Source organism: Pongo abelii, chromosome 5 (assembly GCF_028885655.2).
Source record: "Pongo abelii isolate AG06213 chromosome 5, NHGRI_mPonAbe1-v2.0_pri, whole genome shotgun sequence".
Taxonomy (NCBI): domain Eukaryota; kingdom Metazoa; phylum Chordata; class Mammalia; order Primates; family Hominidae; genus Pongo; species Pongo abelii.
The window spans coordinates 169796507-169816355 of record NC_071990.2 but is presented as its reverse complement, the minus strand read 5'-3'; the positions used below and the strand labels follow the sequence as shown (position 1 = coordinate 169816355).

The 19849-nt window shown below is 41.2% G+C and overlaps 1 protein-coding gene and 1 pseudogene across 31 annotated transcripts in view; one reads left to right on the top strand and one right to left on the bottom strand.

Annotated features, from left to right (window-relative positions):
* AFDN (afadin, adherens junction formation factor) overlaps positions 1 to 14811 on the bottom strand; it is a 153367-nt gene extending 138556 nt beyond the window's left edge. For 8 of the 31 annotated variants that reach the window (XM_054558467.2, XM_054558458.2, XM_054558459.2 and 5 more), the window contains exon 1: positions 14145 to 14452. In XM_054558467.2, coding sequence (XP_054414442.2) covers positions 14145 to 14249 — 105 coding nt within the window. In that variant the 5' untranslated portion in view covers positions 14250 to 14452. Of the gene's footprint in view, positions 1 to 13470; positions 13800 to 14144 lie in introns of those variants that run through there. The other 23 variants (XM_054558469.2, XM_054558477.2, XM_054558462.2 and 20 more) reach the window with 9 other exon arrangements.
* A 222-nt stretch (positions 14812 to 15033) lies between these two features.
* Positions 15034 to 19481, top strand: LOC100435881 (putative uncharacterized protein AFDN-DT; annotated as a pseudogene).
* The last annotated feature ends 368 nt before the right edge of the window (positions 19482 to 19849 follow it).

Genomic DNA, 19849 nt, shown 5'->3' with positions numbered 1-19849 from the left:
TCTGTCCTAGGTTCTTGTCTCTCTTCACACAACTTTTTCCTTGTAGTCTCCTCCACGCCTTGGCTACCTGCTACCTGCCACAATCACCCTGAACCCCTTGGCTCTCTTCCTAAGGGCCTGTGTAGGTGCCTCTGGGAAATCCACAAGTACTTCAAATTTGGCGTATCTCAAAGAGAACTTTTTATTTCCCCCCTCAAATCTAATCTACCGCTGACATTTTTTATTCTGGTTAATGACACCATCACCTACCCAAAGTAGCCAAGCAAAAAACTGGGGTTTCCCTGGGCTGCTTTCCTTTCTCTCCTCATCAGTCTCCAAATTCCAGTTTACCTCCTTCAGTTTCATTTTCTCCTTCCCTGTTACCTTAGTTCAGGCCTTTACCTCACAGACACAAGCGCAGGATGGCCTGAAGGCCCCGCCTCCAAGCGTGCCCTCCCTTCACGCCACAGACTCAGCTGCCACGGAGGTCCATCTGAACTGCAAACTTCCTCACATTCTTTCATCTCGAATGGTCTTAACTTCCCTCCCTTCACTCCACAGACTCGGCTGCCAGGGAGGTCCATCTGAACTGTCAACCTCCTCATGTTCTTTCATCTTGAATGTTCTTAACTTGGCTTACAAGGCCCATAAGAACTGACCATGATTTACACCTTTGGTTTCATAACTGGCAACTGGCTCCTCAGCCCCAAACCAACTAGTATGTACACTTGGATGTACATACAGACACACATGTAGTACTCTTCTCAGTCACAACAGGATGCTATGAAAACACATGGCCCCAAGATCTTAGCAGCTTACAACAACAAAGCTGTATTTCTTTCTCACAATAACATATCATTCTGTGAGTAGCTGGAGCTCTGATCTAGTCATCTTCATTCTGGTACTATGGTTCAAGAATGAGCCCCAGCATGGGACACACTGATTCACGGATGACAGAAAAGGGCAATGACAGAACCATGAAATGGACTTCAAGCTTCTGCTCAGAAACCGTATCTGTCACTGGCCAGAGAAAGTCACATGGTCAAACTTGATGTCAAAAGGGCAAAGGCCATATAATCCTCTTACAAGGAGGACAGTGAATAACGAGGAACAGTACAATCTGCAAGCCACAAAATGGGCCTGCATATTCACACATGTCTGTGCACAGATTCAACCAAACTGAATGTTTTTAAATAAGGTCTCAAGCCTTACCCCTTTGCCCAGCTATTTCCTACAAATTTTTCAGGATTCAGAATAAACATCACTTCCTAAAATGAACTCAGTTAAGGTTCCCTGACTTGACAAATCCTGGAAAGGTCCACTGCCCATGAGCTACCTACCAGGTCTCCCCTCTTCACAGCCCTGAACACACTCTGCTTGCTTGCTGTGCCTGTCTTCCACCACAATGAGATTCTGCCGCAGCTGCAGTGCTCCTCTTGCTCAGTGCGGCACCACTGTGCTAGTACAGTGTGTACACACAATGGGTACAAAGAGGATACATCTCTGCTGCAGGAATGCCGGTCCCCTCTTCCCCACAGAATATTCCTTCTCATCTAAAGACTCCAGTCTGTAAACATGTGCCTGATTCCCACCACCCAAACAGAGTATTTACCATACTACTGCCATTTTCCCACAATTTATCTCCCATACTGAAATGGGAGCTTTTTGAGAAAAAGACCATGTGTCAATTAAGCGTCGCATGCTCAGCAAAACTCACATATAGTGGGCAACCACTCAATGAGTGAACGTGGAAATGGAGACAGAAAGGAACACATGTACTGAGTGGGAGGGCTAGGAGTCAACCTCAAGCCCCAGATCTCAGTGCCAGTTACCGCTCCCTCTTCTTAAGGCACAGCAAGCTCATTAGGTAATTGTTCACTTCCTCCCTTGAGATCACCGATTACTTCATTCCTTCATCTCTGACAAAGTTTGACTCCTAACAGGCTCTCAATAAATACCAGTCTGAATGAATAAGTACATTATCCTCAGATAAATCCCTACAATTGAAGAAAAATGTTTAAATGTCCATAATTTTAATAGGGCTAAGCCATTACTGGAAAAAAAAAAAAAAGTAAACAACAGAAACAATTTCCCATGCTTCTCGGCCCATGAAATAGGCACATAACTATTTCTGAAACATTTGTTGTTCATAGGCATCAGTTCATGAAAACAATAATTTCCATCACATTTAATGTAAAATCTGAAGTGTTTCTCAAAAACATGCACTTGTAATTACACACTAAAATAAAATCTCTAAGATGCCATTACACTAATAAAACGTTAGCATTACTGATTTATCAGAAGCTACTGTTCAGCAGCTACACAAATTATAAACAGGTAGCACTTCATGGCTGGGTGCCACTTGGTTAAAAAAAAAAAAGTTTTTGAAGTTAAATTATATTTTATGCAAGAATATTGGCCACAAGAATATAAAGGCAAATGCTACATTAAACTGATACAAATAAGGAAAATATAATGGGTGAGCAATTGAAGTCACCTGCATCTAAGCATCTTACAACACTAGCAGAGTGAGTAGTCTTATTCTCATCACAAAATCAGGTAGGCTAACATGTGGTTCTTAAAATCAAATATTCAGAGCACCCATGATTCATGAAAGAAAAATATTCCTAACTTCCTACCTAGAAACCTCCTTCAGGGCTACTCGCCAAGCTTCACTGTTTCTTATAAGAAGAAAAAACAAAGGCTCATCACCAGAGAAGACGGGCTGTAGGATGTAAGAAGGTACAACAGGCCACTGTGAGATTCCCCCTTTTCATTTGGAAATGCAAGTATTTGTTCAATAGATGTTGAGGAACTGCTGGTAATAAAGAATAACCTCTCGAAGACTGTTAAAATTCAAATGTTATCTGGGGAAAAACTGCTAGTTAATGTGTAAATAAAACTTTATGACACAAAATTAACTGAGTGATGGCAGTAAGGAGAACCAGAGTCTCCAAGAGTCACAGAATAAACATATTTTGTTTATTGTTTAATTGTAAGCACAGACCAGGGAAGGGCTAGGGCAACATCCAGAGCAAAGTCAGGCAGGGCAACACCAAGAGGAAGCCCAGTAAAAGGACAGGGACTAAGCGAGATAGCGAGACGGCATGGGCAGGCACAACAATCTCCACAAACGCAGCATCACAGCCAATGCTGTCAAAAAGGCATCTGAACCTTGGGTAGGTCTTGACCTCCTTTCTTTCCTATAGGCCTAAGAAAGTAATCAGTGAAGCTATCAAGACTTCTTCACTGAACTCCTCACTCATATTCCAATTTCTGGTTGCTATATAAGATACAAGGTTTGTATATAGTTACAAAATAAAATATGGCATGTGTCACCTTGGCTACAAAACACAGAATCTACTATCACAATGATAAAATTATAATAGGGCTTTAAAAAGTCTAGATGAAAATCAATACATCATGTATTTATGTATGAAATACATATATATGCACATACATACATGATCCAAATAAAACAGAAGAGATGTTTTATTACGTCTGTGCTTCTTCCTGAAAATTATGTTCTAAATTTTCTACTTAGATATTATTTTCCTATAAAACTTCCAAACACTGGTTTCATTGCAGTGACCTTAAATTTTTGGATTTTACAAACATAGTGCTTAAGAGAAGGTTCCAGAGTCAGAGGATCTAGGTTCCAATCACTGCTCTGTGGCTTACTAGTTTTGCATACCCTTAAGCAAGTTATTTAATCTCCCTGTGCCTTGGATTCTTCATCCAGAAATGGGAACAGCAAAAGGACATACCTCACAGGAGAATGTAAAAAGATAACATACACAAAGCATTTACACTAATGTCAGGTATATATCACATGTGTTCACTACATGTGATGTATTACAATTACTATCAGAATAACTTAGGTGACTTTAAAAACTAGATTCCTGACAGACGCATGGCTGGTTAAGAAACACGATTCAGTACTAAAGATGCAAACAACTAATAAGCAGATACAGCTAAACATACACACAAACTTTTTTCCAAAATAAAATAAAATGTTAAAAAAAAAAAAAAAAAAAAAAAGCCTGAAAAGCAACTCATTTCTTCAGATGGCAGAACACTGGGTAATTTGTTACCTTCATTTCTGTTTGTATTTTCCAAATACTCTAAAATAAGCATATTTGAATAATGGAAAGAAGCAAATTTTTTTAATGTATCTTACTATAGTGAAGCAAACATACTAGCTCCTTCATGTCTAATCACATTTTCAAGAATATACTTTAAAAATCAGCCATAAAATATCATAAATTTTTTTAATGTTTTTCCTGATTTACTAGTCTTAATTTCACTGTCCTTCATATTCTCAAAACTAACAATGTCATGAAGGTAATAATATTTTTTATAAATTAAAATCAGCAAGTTTGTCACAAAAACCACATTAACTGTACTATGAACCCACTGAAGTCACCTTTGCCAATCTTAAATTAAAAACACATTTTTAAATATTCAAGGTCATAAACATTAAATTCAGTAAAAACACTGTCCATGGTACTCCTGGCAGAGTTCTGAATAAGCAAAAGCTTAGCTGATTTACAAAAGAATCATTACAAATTCATATACTCACCAACTAGGATTTGTTATCTGTATTATATTGTTCTGATAAATTAAAACAATGTTTGCTAATAAGCATGATGCACTAAATGGTTAAAAATTGTGTACCATCATAATAGTTTAGTAATGCTATCTATAATAATTAAATTGATGACTTAAAAACTCAAAATGCATTTGCACTCATCCATAAATTAACAACACAATATATTTTGTGGAAAACAAGGTGCCACTATGTAGAAATAAAACTAATCTTCAGTGATGCTAATCTTAAATATAAATGCAGTACTCTGATATTTTGTTTTTACTACACGTATTTTTTTAATATATCCACATATTTTGAAATATTAAAAATCCATATGTGCGTGACTGGTCTTAGGACATAAAATACTGCCTGTGTTTGTATGTCTGTTTCTCAGGAAATAAACCAAGGGAAAATACAACTAAACATAGTAGGAGAAAAAGACGTCCTTACACAGCCAATAGTTGGCTAACTCAAGAGTTTATATTTGGGAGATGGAGACTGAAGGGGCAGACAAGTGCCAGAAGGCCTAAGCCACATTAAACAACAGCATAACTCCACATTGTGCTGAACACATGAGACGCCACTGCTCCCTGAACTACAACATATATAAGTAGAACTTGAAAATGTCCCATAAGTAGGTGTGGCTTAGGTCACATCCCGAGTGAATTCAAGTAATAAAACTTGATGGTCTTCACTCTAATAGCTTGTAGCCAGTATTCTCAAGTAACAAAAATGTAAATGTGTGCATCTTAGCACCGATAACTAAAAATTAAAAGGAGGCATTTATAAATACAGAAAATATATAATGCATAAAATAAATATGTTGAAATGTATACTTCCATAATAATGAGCCCTATGTTTACATTTTAAATATTATACATTTATATTACAGCCTTACTTGGAAAACACCATAATATCTACCTTAGAACACACATATTTTTTAAGTCAGCCCTAAAACTCATCACCAAACATTCTAGGGCAGCAGCTCATAAACTGCAGTCCATGAATCCCCAAGGTTCTCTGAGACCCTTTCAGGTCATCTGTGAGATCAAAACTATTTTCTTAATAATATTTTGACAGTATTAGCCTTTCTCATTTTGTTGGAATTTGCATGAATGGTCAAAGCAATGATGAGTATAGCTGATGGCACCTTAGCACCAAATCAAGGCAGTAGCATCAAAATGCACTATATACAAAACGTATTTTTTACTACTATGCAAACTTTTTTAAAAAGCCAGTTTCACTTAAGAATGTCTTTGATACAACAGAAAAAAATGATTGATTTCCTTGAAAATTGAGTACATGTTTCTTTGTTCAATTATGTGCCAAAATGGAAGGCATACATGAAGCCCTTCTACTTCTGCATACCACAGCTTGACAGCTGTCTCAAAAAAAAGGATATCAGCAATTGTTTAAGTTGTGAATTGAATTAGTCACATCTTTCATGGAACACCATTTTTTCACTTGAAAGAACAACTATGCTTATTTAGGCTTAGATATTTGACAGACATTTTGTCAAAAATGAAGAACACAAGCTTATCTCTTCAAGTGCTGCCTGTGACAGTGATGTCAATAATAAAATTTGAGCTCTGAAATGAAAATTTTTAAAAAACTTGTATCCACTACTGAGAGTTTGAGAGCTTCCCTATACTTACAATTTTTCTGATGAGATCAGTGGTGATATTAACGAAGGTTAACATTTTGATATTATTTAAGGAAATTTATCAACATTTAGTAGATCTGCATAACTCAGTGAATCAGTACTTTCCTAATAATCAACACGAGGGAAGAAAATCACACGTGAGTAAAAGAACCATTCAAAGTGCAAGGCAGACAAATGTTTTTTTTTTTGAGACAGGGTCTCACTCTGTCACCCAGGCTGCAGTGCAGTGCAGTGGCTCCTTCACAGCTCACTGCAGCCTTGACCTCCTGGGCTCAAGCAATCGTCCTGCCTCAGCCTCCCAAGAAGCTGGGAACACAGGTATGTGCCACCCTGCTTGTTAATTTTTTTTTCAGTTTTGATAGAGACAGGATCTCACTGTGTTGCCCAGACTGGTCACAAACTTTTGGGCTCAAGAAATACTCCTGCCTTGGCCTCCCAAAGTGCTGGGATTACAGGGATGAGCCACTGTGTAGAGTATGAAAAGTATTTAAAAGAATCTTCCAAAGGAGGATAGCACAAATGAAAATAAAGTAAGCTCAAACTAGAATCCTTGACACAACTGATTTTATTCCCAATGCCTCTTAAAAAGAATCGTTCCATGGGTGGCAGGAGGGGTGTTTTCATGGTGTGATGCACCGTGACTTATTATTCAAGATGTAGTCCACTGTTCCTCCTATCACGTTTTATACCTTTCCAAAAAAAAAAACAAACCGAAACAAAAACAACAACAACAACAATCATTCCAATTAATGACATTCACAGCAACCTGGATGGGACTGGAGACTATTATTCTAAGTGAAGTAACTCAAGAATGGAAAACCAAACGTATGTTCTCACTCCTAAGTGCGAGCACTTATGAGGATACAAAGGCATAAGAATGACACGATGGACTTCGGGGACTCGGAGGAAAGGGTGGGAAGAGGGTGAGAGATAAAAGACTACTAACTGGGTTCAGTGTACACTGCTAGGGTGATGGGTGCACTAAAATCTCACAAATCACCACTAAAGAACTTACTCAAGTAACCATATACCTCCTGTTCCCCAAAAACCTACAGAAATAAAAAATTAAAAAAAAATAATTCCAAGTTTTTCCCAATGAAATTAATGTAAAAAGTGTAATGTAATGTAACCTAATAACTCATTCTAAAGCTCATCTAAAATCATATTATTGAAAAACAAATGTTCTTTGCAACCTATGTAAAATCATGGTATACTATATGAGCATCTAGGAGTCTGCAGCACTCAGAATTTTATTCGGATAATAATAACAATATTTAAAATAACATATTTGAAAGATATTTTCTCAATCTATGAATTTTATACTAAGCATGTTTATAAGATTATAAAACTTAAAAATACAATGTTTTTAATATAGTGGATAGTGTCTGAGAATGACCATATTGTTACTCCCATTTCATTTTCTCTACTTAACATACAGAACCAAAGTCAAAGAAGAGGAGTGAAACTGGCTATCTCAAATCTCAGTACCAAAAGCCGGTAACAGTGAAAAAAATGACAGAATTTTTGTTGGTTCTCCTATAAAAAAATCAGGAAGTAGAATAATAAGTAGACCACAATGGAAAGTACCACTATGAGCAAACAACAATAAAGAGAAAGTAAATTCTTGGAAGAACCAAAAGTTTTAAGTTTGCAAAGAGCAGAAACCACCTGATTTTCCTTTAATAGAACATGTATGAACTCAAGCAAGAGAACTTGCTAGGATTCTGTATAAAACAGCCCACTGCACCACTCAGCCAATAAAACACCCCCCAAACAACAAACAAATGAGCATTTTTTTTATGGATCATAATGTTGGGTCAATCTTTCTTCTATTCTGAAAATCAAAGGCACTTTCAGGTGGAGTTTTAGGAGGCAAGGCACGACTTCCTAATTTGGAAACAACCTAGCCCACTGTTGTTACTATAGTCAGTGGCAGAGCTAGACTAGAGCTAGCCTCAACTGCAATATGTACTTATCAGCTTGCTTCCACCCTATCGAAGAGGAAGATGGTTTTTAAAACACATACAAAAAAATCTGAATATTCTGTGAAAATGGTCTTGTCCTGTCAGCCTAGGTCAATCAGCCACTAATAAACTTCAGGAAGTTTGAAACTGCAGAAACTGAAAAAACAGGCCAGCAGGTCCACCCTGTTCATACCTAGAGTTAAAGGAGATAACTCCAGTTTATGGCTGTTGTCCTGGTATAATTATTAATAGTGCCCACTTGTACTCACAGGGTTCCATATGGCCACTCTAACTAGAAAGGAGTGATGCTTACAAGGTAAAGCAAGTTGTGTATATTCAGCCTAAAAACATAGCAAAATGTAAACATGTGCAACCAAGGTTGACATTTCTTATTTTCTGTAAGCCACACAATTTTAACATTAAATTTCTTGTGAGCAAAAGCACAAAAATTTTGGCTCTTTTCCAGCCATAGTAAACTATTACATTTCAGTTCCTCAAAAGAGTTTCACTCATGACACACATGCATAAATTTGTAAGTATAAAACTTCAGATTATCCTTTACTTTTGGAAACATATACTGGGAAAATATCTTCCTGCTTATATTTGAACCACCTCTCTATATGCTTATTCTCACTATTAAGCACATTCACTTTCTAAATTAAATTCTAATATGGTTTTGGTCAATCACATACGTCAAAATGATTAGTGAATTTTATGTTTTTATGGTTGCTAGAATAAAATCTCGACCAGATGACTTGAGCTAGGCAAAGATCTCCCTTGCCACCTCTCAGCCTGCTTAAGCCCAGTTACACACACGAGAAATGTTCAGAAAAATCTTCTACTCATGAACAAAGACAGTACAATTTTTAGAACATGCACACACCTGCTATGAACTCCTACATACAGAGACACGAACTGGAAGCCCACCAGTAGATTTTTCAGGCCCTATCAGCATATCAGCATTAGCCAACTCTGACATGCCCAGAACTGGTTAAAGGGTCTGTGGGATTTGGCACACTGCTTAGTATCCAACTTACAAGTGTAAATGTAGGCCAGACAGATACATCTGATCCCTGTCTTAAGTATCTACAAGGTGAATGGGTATATCCTATATACAATCAGCCAGAAAACTAACAGAAATAGCAAACATTTGAACAACAGCAGAAATCAAGACTCAATCTAACCTGAAAATAATTTTCAACTGAGAAGTTCAGTCTCTTATGTTCAATAACTGCTACCTGCATATACATTTTATTTATAATAAAGAAACATGTTTATACCAAAATAAATGCTATACTACTTATTAGTACATACTGCCTGACATTACACCAAAATTCAAGTCTGGTAAAACCGTTTATAAACAAATTAGTCTATGCCACCAGATTAACCAACACCTAGAAATAATGCTTTATACACTACAATTGCCCAATCAAATCCTTAATGACAATCATAAACACTTCTTAAGCTTCCCACCAATTTGGTATCATATCCTGATCATTTATGATCCCTGTTTTTCAAGAATATGAAAGACCCACTTCTGCTATTCTGCCACTATTAATTTAACCACAATCACAGTTTGATAGTGTTATAAAAGTCTATAGTTATAACACTTATTTTCCATCAGGTCTGCAAATTATGTAAAATAAAATTATTTTTCACTGGCAGGAGGATAGCAAATTGAAACTAGCCTAGATGTAGTTTCAACTTAAGATGACTCAACACGGTTAGATAAGAGCTGTCCCTCAGACTCACAAGAACACACCGAACCAAACATAAAACTTAACCAGTTATTAAAGGAAATAAAAGATTTTAAAAGGTTATAACCACCAATGAGATTCAACTTATCAAAAATAAAAAATACAGACGCCTATAAATACTAAAAATACATCATTGGCAATCATCCATCTCATTAAAACATCAGTCACCAGAAAAAGATCTTCAGCAGTACCAATATTAAAAAATACAACTATTGACAGCCAGGCACAGTGGCTCACGCCTGTAATCCCGGAACTTTGGGAGGCCAGGCAGATCACCTGAGGCCAGGAGTTGAAGACCAGCCTGGCCAACATGGCAAAACCCTGTCTCTACTAAAAACACAAAAGCTAGCCAGCTGTTGTGGCACATGCTTGTAATCCCAGCTACTCAGGTAGCTGAGGCACAAGAATCACTTGAACCTGGAAGACGGAGATTGCAATGAGCTGAGATCGTGCCACTGCACTCCAGCCTGGGCGAGAGAGTGAGACTCTGACTCAAAAAAAAAAGTTTCAAATATAGTTCAGTTGTATGATAAAGCATAGTCACAAGCTAAATATTAGTCTGGAATATAGATGTAGCTATAAGTTATGCAATTATTACCACTTCACCTGAAGACTTCCTACTCTATCTCTGCTGACAAAGTTATTTCTTACACACATCTCTGGAAAACATGAATCACCACATTACTTCTCGATTAATCAGAGTATTAAAATGTAATGTATTCACCTGTAATAAAGCATATGTAGGTGTCCACATAAATTCTGGGTTATTTTTACCATCAGGGCAAGAAGGAGGCAATAAATCCAATAAAAAATAAATGACTTTAAGAAGTATCTCATGAAGCTAAATAGTCAATTACCTAGCATAATTTCTGCATTTAAGTGTAAGCTTCTTGCAAAACTAAGAATAAGACATGAAAACATAAATACTCACTGGCCTAATAAACACTCTTCACTAAATGTTTAGAAAGCATATATCCCATATTTTGTTGTGAATAAAGGTATATACAATGAAGGCCATATTCGACATTCTTTCCACACAATATTTATTGAGCTCCTACCATGCACTACACAGAACAATTATTCAAGAAAATTCTACACTCTTGCCTTCCTGTAATAAGAGGGAGACAGACATAACAATGGCAATGACAAGTCATGGTAAGTTAAAACCAACAGGGAGACCTTTGGATAACCAGAGAAGCCCTCTTCTGAGGAGGTGACAGGAAAGATTAAAAGGACTCTGCTGCCATAATTATCCAGGAATCCCTAAAAGAAAACAAGCTGTAACATTAAAAATAAGCAAAGGAGGGACTATACATACTTTAAGGAGTTTCTGTGAGCTACAGCTTTCCATAGTAATCAAGACATTAAGTTAGCTTAGCATCAATCTCCTGGTTATAAAATAACAACATCAGGTTTAGATCAACTCTCATTTTACAAATTCCAAATGAATCTAGGATCCAAGTGACAAAGAGCCTGAAAAATACTCCAGTGATAGCCTGCTTATTCTTTGTAAGCCCTTCTTTTACACACAAATGTGAATACAAAGTAAAAAGCAAACTTAACCAGGATGATGTTAAAACATACTCTAATTTTCTTAAAAAAAGAATGTAATCCAAAGAACCAAGTTTATCATCTTCCTAAACAGAGAAACCACAAAATTATCAGTGGTTATCAAAGCTGCCTGAAACCACCAATCATAGATGATTAATGAAGTTATAAAATTTGAAAACAGATACTTATCACTGTACCCAAAAAAAAAAAAACAAAAGAAAACCCACAACTATACTCTCATACACATAAAAAGATTACCCAAGTAAATAAATACAAGGCTTAAATCTTATTTCTACAAATCAACTCCTGCAGTGAATTTGTTCAACATTTACTGAACATCTGATAAGGACCAGTACAATGCTTCTGTCCTTGCAGAAAACTAAAAAATTGGACTTGTGATGGCCAAATAGAGTAAAAATAATCATTAGATGGTTAAAAAAAAAAAAAAATTCACACGAGCTTAGACAAAGCAAATTGAAACTGCTGGCCTTGAAATACTGGCTGAGAGAATTACTCATATTAAGTTTACCTACATCATAATAAAAGATACAATATGTTAAATGCAAAGCTTAACTAGGACCAGAATAAATTTAATAGTACAGGAAGGTTCTCGAGAAAACAAAATAGAAATGTGAGCCAGCCACTATATAGTGAAAAAGCTAAAAAACCAATATATGGACATTCTTAAAAACCAATTCATTTCATTATGAAAGGCTTCTAATACAATTCTGAAGAATAATTTCTAAAAATAGAAATGTTCAGATATAAGTAGGGAGAAAAATTAGGAAATGAAATATATCTTCTTTTTTTCCAAGTCCTTCAATTCTTGTTTTGCTTCAATGTATGTACAAAGCAAACTTTCACCTACAGTATAACTGAAAAAATAGCTTTCCAAATGACAGGCCAATTTTAAAAACTAGTCATATCACTAAGAAATAAAAAGTTTCAATTGAGTGCTTAAAATAGAATTTAATTAAATCAATGAACTATGTTTCTGATTTGAGATTTTTTTAAATGCTAATTCAATTCAAAATCCCAAAAAGCTGAATTCTCTTTATTAAACTGAAAAAAGATTCCTTTCCACCAGACTTGAGAAATCTCTCAAAAAAAAAAAAAAAAAAATCCATTTAAACAAACAAAAAAAACCTACACACCAAGAAAATGTTTTATGGTCAGTTTTTTTTATCTTGTGATAAAAAGAAAACTGAATTTATTATTCTGAAAGAAAACATAATCCTGAAACCAAATTATCATGTCACCTTTCTAAAGATATACTAGTCTATGAAAGAACACTTAAGTACATAGTACTAACTCGCTTACTAGAACCTAACTCATAAAATCATTACAGAAGATGAATCAATCAGGAGTAACTTAACATAACATCTATGCTCAAATTGGCAACCCGAGCCTAATGACGTGTGTCAGTATTCAACTAAGGATTAAGACAAATGGCTAGCTACCCACGTCAAGTGCAGTCACAGGTACAGATGAAGACAGAAGAAATAGAGTCCTTCCCATGACTGGCAAAAACTCAAGAAATCAGAGAAGCAATAGTCAAATTTTCTCAAAAATATAAAGTGGAATTTAATGATAAAAGGATTAAATTTCATAAGAATGTTCAAATTTGCCAAACATGTTTTGTTGCCTAGGAGCTAGTGTTTTATAGCAAGTATTAACTATAACTCTCCTATTACAACAAATCAAAAATAGACGCTATTAAAATGATTTCCTAAACGGGCACAAATATTGAGTGAAATTTTTTTATGCTGTTCAAGTCTGTGCAGCCACCGAATGAACAGAGCGCGGAACCGACCCTTGCGGAGCGATTTACAGGGTTGCTCCCTGACCCTTCACCTCCCTCCCCTCTCCACAGAGCCCTTCCTAGTGGACTTGGACTCAAACATTTTTCTAAAAGCTGCTCGGAACGCTTTCAACAGCTTTGTTATAAACAACCCCCATTGTTACCAGGCCAGGAGCGAGCGTGATTTCCTCCTCCTCTCGGGGAGCCAGCTTGGGGCCGGCGCCTCCCTCCGGGCAGAGGCCGCCGCAGAGGGCCCTTCCTCGCGGCTCCGAAGGTGGAGAAGGCGCGCCTTTCCTCGGAGGAGTCCGATTCCGGGCCTATGCCATCAGGGAGCCCGCACCTCCCGAACTTTGTGATACTGACTTTCCCCTCCCAGCCGGCAGCCTGCAAGTTTATGAACCCGAAGCACGGCGCGCGTCACAGGCTCCATCCCGGCCACGGCTAAGGGGCGCCGCGAGCCACAACCGGGCTGCAGGTGGAGGGCGCCGGCCCCGCGCGCCGCCGGGGATGAGGCCGGGGCCGCACTGCGCTCGCGGGGGTGGGGGCGGCCGCCCAGGTGAGCCACCAGGTGAGCGGCCGGAGACGGGAACAGGTGACTGCCGCGCCCCGCCAGCCCCCGCTCGGCCCGCGCGACCCCGGGATACACCGCGGCAGGGGGACGGGGGCTGCGGGGGACGCCGGGGCCCGCGGTGGGCCTGGGGGAGGGGAGAGAAGGGCAGGAGGGGGGGAGGGGGAAAGGAGGGCGGGTCCGCGGCTGGCGGGCGGCGGCAGGGGGGGAGGGGCGGGGCGCGGCGCGGCGGGCGGGGGTCGCGCAGGCCCCGCGCCCGGCGGTGCTCACCTCGGTCGGCTGGCTGATCTCGAACAGGTCCAGCCGGTTGGCGTTCCAGTGGTGGATGATGTCGGCCAGCTTCCGCCGCTCCTCGTCACGGCCGCCCGCCGACATGGTCCCGGCCGCGCCTCCTCAGCCGCGCGGGGCCGGGGCCGGAGGACGGGCCGAGGACGACAGGTCCGCGGGGGCCCGGCGCCCCTCGCCACCCCCCGCCGGCCGCCTCCGCCTCCGCGGCTGCCTCCGCCTCCGCGTCCGCTTCGCGTCCTCCGACTTGGCCTCCGCCTGGGGCTCCGTCCGCGCCGCGCCGCCTCAGCCCCGCCGGCCGGTGTGCGCCCGGCGCCCGCGCCCGCACCCGCACCCGCCCGCGCCCCGCCCGCCGCCGTGCGCGCCCCCGCCCGCCGTGCGCGCCCCCGCCCGCGCGCCGCCGCCGCACCTCCGGGCCGCTCCGCTAGGTGCTGCTGCCGCGGCCGCCAGGGAGGGAGGTGCCGGAGGGCGGGCCCCGCGCGGTGCTAGGGTTCTGTCTGGACTGGCGGTGGTGGGTCCCAGCCGGCGGTGCCGGGTTCTGTCCCGACCAGCGGTGCTAGGTTCGGCTCGGACGCGCGCTGCTGGATCTAAATGGGCGGTGCTGGGTCCGATGGGTGGTGCTGTGTTCGGTCCGGACGCGCGGTGCAGTGTCTGGATGGGCGGTGCTGGATCCAAATGGGCGGTGCTGGATCTGGACGGGCGGTGATGGGTCCGATGGGCTGTGCTAAGTTCGGTTCGGACGGGCGGTGCTGGGTCCGACGGGCGGTGCTGGGTCCGATGGGTGGTGCTGTGTTCGGTCCGGACGCGCGGTGCAGTGTCTGGACGGGCGGTGCTGGATCCAAATGGGCGGTGCTGGATCTGGACGGGCGGTGATGGGTCCGATGGGCTGTGCTAAGTTGGGTTCGGACGGGCGGTGCTGGGTCCGATGGGCGGTGCTGGGTTCGGTCCGGACGGGCGGGGAAGGACGGTGCTGGGTCCAAATGGGTGGTGATGGATCTGGGGACGGGCGGTGCTGGGTCCGGACGGGCGGTGGGTCCGATGGGCGGTGCTAGGTTCGGTTCGGATGGGTGGTGCTAGATCTAAATGGGCGGCGCCGGATCCGATGGGCGGTGCTGGGTTCGGTCCGGACTGGCGGGTCTGGGTCTGGACGGGAGGTGCTGGATCCAAGTGGGGGTGCAGTGCTGGATCTGGACGGGCGATGCTGGGTCCGAACGGGCGATGGGTCCGATAGGCGGTGCTAGGTTCGGTTCGGACTGGCGGTGCTGGGTCTAAATGGGCGGTGCTGGGTCCGATGGGCGGTACTGGGTCCGGTCCGGACGGGCGGGTCTGGGTCTGGACGGGCGGTGCAGTATCCAAATGGGCGGTGCTGGGTCCGGACGGGCGGTGCTAGGTTCGGTCCGGACTGGTGGTGCTGGGTCTAAATGGGCGGTGCTAGGCTCGGCAGCGGACAGGTGGGCGTGGCGGCACAGGTACGGAGCGCAGGGCGGGAGCAGCGCCGGCGGGTGCAGCGCTCTCTCCGAAGGGCGCTGCGCTCCCCGCGCTCGCTGCCCCTCCCGCCCGCGCATTGCCCCGGGGCTGCTGCGTGTTTCTTCCAGGGTGATTCCTTTCCGCTGGGATCACTTCAAAGCTTACCTTTTCAAGCTATTTTCTTCCGAGGAGGACACGTTATTAGGCTTTGTGTGCATTTCAAGGGTCATGTTTTCTGAACCGCGCTCCGCCGCTCCTGGGGTGTTCGAGCCCCCACACTGCTGTGCGGTGTTCCTCTCACAGAGTGAGGTTGGAGGGTCCTACTGCCTTTGTGTGTCTCCTTAGAAAACGCCTCTTTTCTCAGACATATTGTTGTCTGCCAATCCTTCGCAGACGTAGAGAACGGACTGCAGAGTTAATAAACGTCGAGGGGAAGCTTTGATGCGCCCCATTTGGCCCTGAGAGATGCCACGTGAGCGTCATTTTAAATCCTGTACGTGTCCCCGTGGACGTGGAAACCTGAAATTAATTTCAGTAGCAAGCTTTGTGAATTGTAGGGATTTTTTTTCATTAGGTGTCTTTTTTGTAACTGCCCCTCCCCTCCCCCACCCTTTGTTTTGGCTGCAGAACACGTCTCAGCAGTCTCCCCATGCAGTGTTCAGTCAGGCGAAGTTGCGTTATCTGTGATGTGTTGTAACAAAAAGCGTTTATCTTTGAAACACTAAGGCAAGTAATGAGAAGAGTGAACTATATTTGACAAAGCCTTTTTATTTTTGTCATTACTTTTTTTTCCAATGTGGAAATAATTTTTCTCTCCACCAACTGGATTTCCTCTTTTGCAGACAATTAGAGAATTCTGTCATCCCCACTGGGTTCTGTCTTTTCTACTGCACTTGTCCAGTACAGCTACATAAGGAGGCTTCTCAGCAGAGGAGCCTGGGGTGTTGAACCAGTGCCATGAGGGAATGAATTATTCAATAGATCGCTAGTCTCCTTTCTTAAAATTAAAGTGTGGTGACTTGCAGAAAAGCATCTGTGTCTAAATGGCATCTTCATGTTCTAGCACTTGGTTTCTTTATGCCTTTCAGTTCCTGTGCTTCCCGATGGACTCGAGTTTTTACTATGTGAGCATCCCTGTGCCTGCACAGCAAAGGACTCTCACTGGGTTCCACACGTGCTGCACAGATCCCTGACACTGTGTTAACTGAACCTCAACTGCAGGAGCTTCATTCCTGAGGATGCTGTTACCAACAATGACTTGCCTCTTGAAGAATGAGTTTGCAAAGCCGGCAGTTACATTGCTGATGTCCAAAGTAAGTATGTGTAGCATCACTAAAGAGAAAATTCAGGATTCCTGGAAAACAGTTATGGGCTCTCTGCAGTGTTATTTTTGTAATAAAAAACATATAGCATATGTGAAATACCTACTGGGTGATACAGGACACATAGAAGGCTCTAAATTAATGTGAATCATTCTCGTTTTTCTGACTGTCATTAAAAGTCCCCATTTGTATTACGTATGAGTGGTATATCAATATCTAAACTACCCTTCATTGTAGGTCCCCACCAACATTAGTTTATTGATAAATGTTTAAGAGCAGCCAGAAATTCATAGAATACCTATGATTCTTAAATCATGAACACTCCCATAACTGATCTATGTTTAGGACATGGAAATTTCCACGCTGACAAATCATTTCACTGTCATTGGTCAAGACTCCAGGATGATATTCTGAGCCGTATGTTAATTTTGACACCACCTAGAACAATAAAAGGTAAACATGCTACCATCTTCTATTCTCATTGTACCACTGGATTCTGCTACATCTAAAAATTGTACTTAAATGATATCCAAGAAATGCTGTATAAAAACAAAATAGGGCCAGGCGCAGTGGCTCACACCTGTAATCCCAGCATTTTGGGAGGCCAAGGCGGGCAGATCATGAGGTCAGGAGATCAAGACCATCCTGGCTAACACGGTGAAACTCCGTCTCTACTAAAAATACAAAAAAATTAGTCAGGCATGGCGGTGGGTGCCTGTAGTTCCAGCTACTTGGGAGGCTGAGGCAGGAGAATGGCGTGAACCCAGGAGGCGGAGGTTGCAGTGAGCTGAGACCGAGCCACTGTACTCCAGCCTGGGCGACAGAGCAAGACTCTGTCTCAAAATAAATAAATAAATAAAATAAAAGAATGGGCTTTTCTGTTATTAATTCCATTTTATACATGGTGAGACTGAAATGCAAGATAAAGGACTGGACTGAAGCTAAACGAAGCTGCACTGGGCAAAGTTGAAAAAGACCTTTTTAATCTGTAAGTCAGTTTTTGAAAATTTAAGTTTCTACTTTATAATTTTAGTTTCCCTTTTAAACATATATTATTTTTAGTTGCACTATTCAAAAAGTTTTACAGCTTCTATTTCAATCAGCACTGATATACTAATATTTTTAAGTATCTCCTATCTAAAACCCAAATCTACATAAAACCTAAAAGTACCAGGTAATAAAGGACAACAGAGCAAGACTGTCTCTTAAAAAAAGAAGTATCACATAATAGGAATAAATATGAGGACAGAAAGTAATAATATTTTTGAATTTCTGATTAAACTTTGCACTTAACTTTAAAATTTTTTTCGAAATATTATGAAAACCGGGTTCTGAGACCAGCCACATGAAATAAACCTTTTCCTGCCCCAATTTTCACAGCCTCTAGAAAATAGTAGGTACCAGGGAAAAGATTAATACATCTAAAAAAAAAAGATACAAATATATCAACTATGTTTAACTATATCAACTATATTTAGTACCCTATAGGTCATTTAATTTTCTAGCCACCAATAAATTCCATATTTTATTAAATTAGTCAAATTTTGAAAAATGTCAATATTACTGTATAAATCATCATATAAGTCCTTTTAGTAGACATATCAATTTAGAGGATGGTCTTTAGCAAAAAAAGTAAAGTAAAAGGATTTAATAAAGGTCCAAATAGCAGACATTCTAGGGCAGGCAGCCTTCTACAGTAGCCCATGCATGTGAAAGTTAATCTAATTAGTTGATCTATAAAGTTAAATAACCAAACTCTCCTTTGCTTAACCCATTGCCAGAAAGGCCAGTGTTGTTAATTTCGTTTTTTAAACAAATAAGCAAAAAAGATAAATTCTAGAGGATTAGTTTTTCATAAGTAGGGTATGTGCTACTTTATTGGAAAATGAAGAAATGTATCTTTCAACTCTGCTTCCTTCATTGCTTTCCCATGTTCCTAATATTTAGTCACATTTTAGGTTAGAACTTTCAGGAAGTGAGTTTTTACACAGAAATTAGTGCTATAAACAGCCCTTAAAATAGGAATTTAATCGTACTTATTTAAAAAATATATATATATATATAATCTTACCAACCCAGAAAGACATTTGTGGTTAAATGTGTTCTCTGGCATTTTATAAACTAAGATGATACTGGAAGGAAAAAGCTAAATCTTAAATACATAAACAACATATTTACACTGTGATATGGTTTAGATCTGTGTGCCAAAGCCGAATCTCATATCAGATTGTAATCCCCAATGTTGGAGGTGGGGCCTGGGAGGAGGTGATTGGATTGGATCATGCGGGCGGATTTCCTCCTTTGGTGCTGTTCTGGTGATGGAGTTCTCACTAAATCTTGTTGTTTAAAAGTGCGTGGTACCTCCCTTCCCCAGCTTCCTCCTGTTTCAGCCAGGTAAGACATGTCTGCTTCCCCTTTGCCTTCTGCCATGATTGTAAGTTTCCTGAGGCCTCCCCAGCCATGCTTCCTGTACAGCCTGCAGAACCATGAGCCAATTAAACCTCTTTTCTTTATAAATTACCTAGTCTCAGGTATTTCTTTATAGCAATGCAAGAATGGAATGGACTCATACACACTGAATGCAAAGAAATGAAATGGTGTGTGGGTGGGGGGGATGGGTGGGGGGGGGCGGTGTGGGTGTGTGTGTGTGTGTGTGGAAGGTATTAGAAGGGGATTATACCGTAAACATGGGTCACTTACCTTTTACTGTGTTGGAGAATTGCTTTGCATTATCTTTTTATTGAGTACATGTTGCAGACTAAGTTAAAATGTGATCATATATATCCTGAAAATAATGAAAGAATATCAGGCTGTGAGTAGATTTGTGAAAGGGCGTCTCCCCTGCCTGCCTCCTTGTCCTCCTTTCCGCATTCTGTCCATCCTCAGCCCTGCGAGGTATCG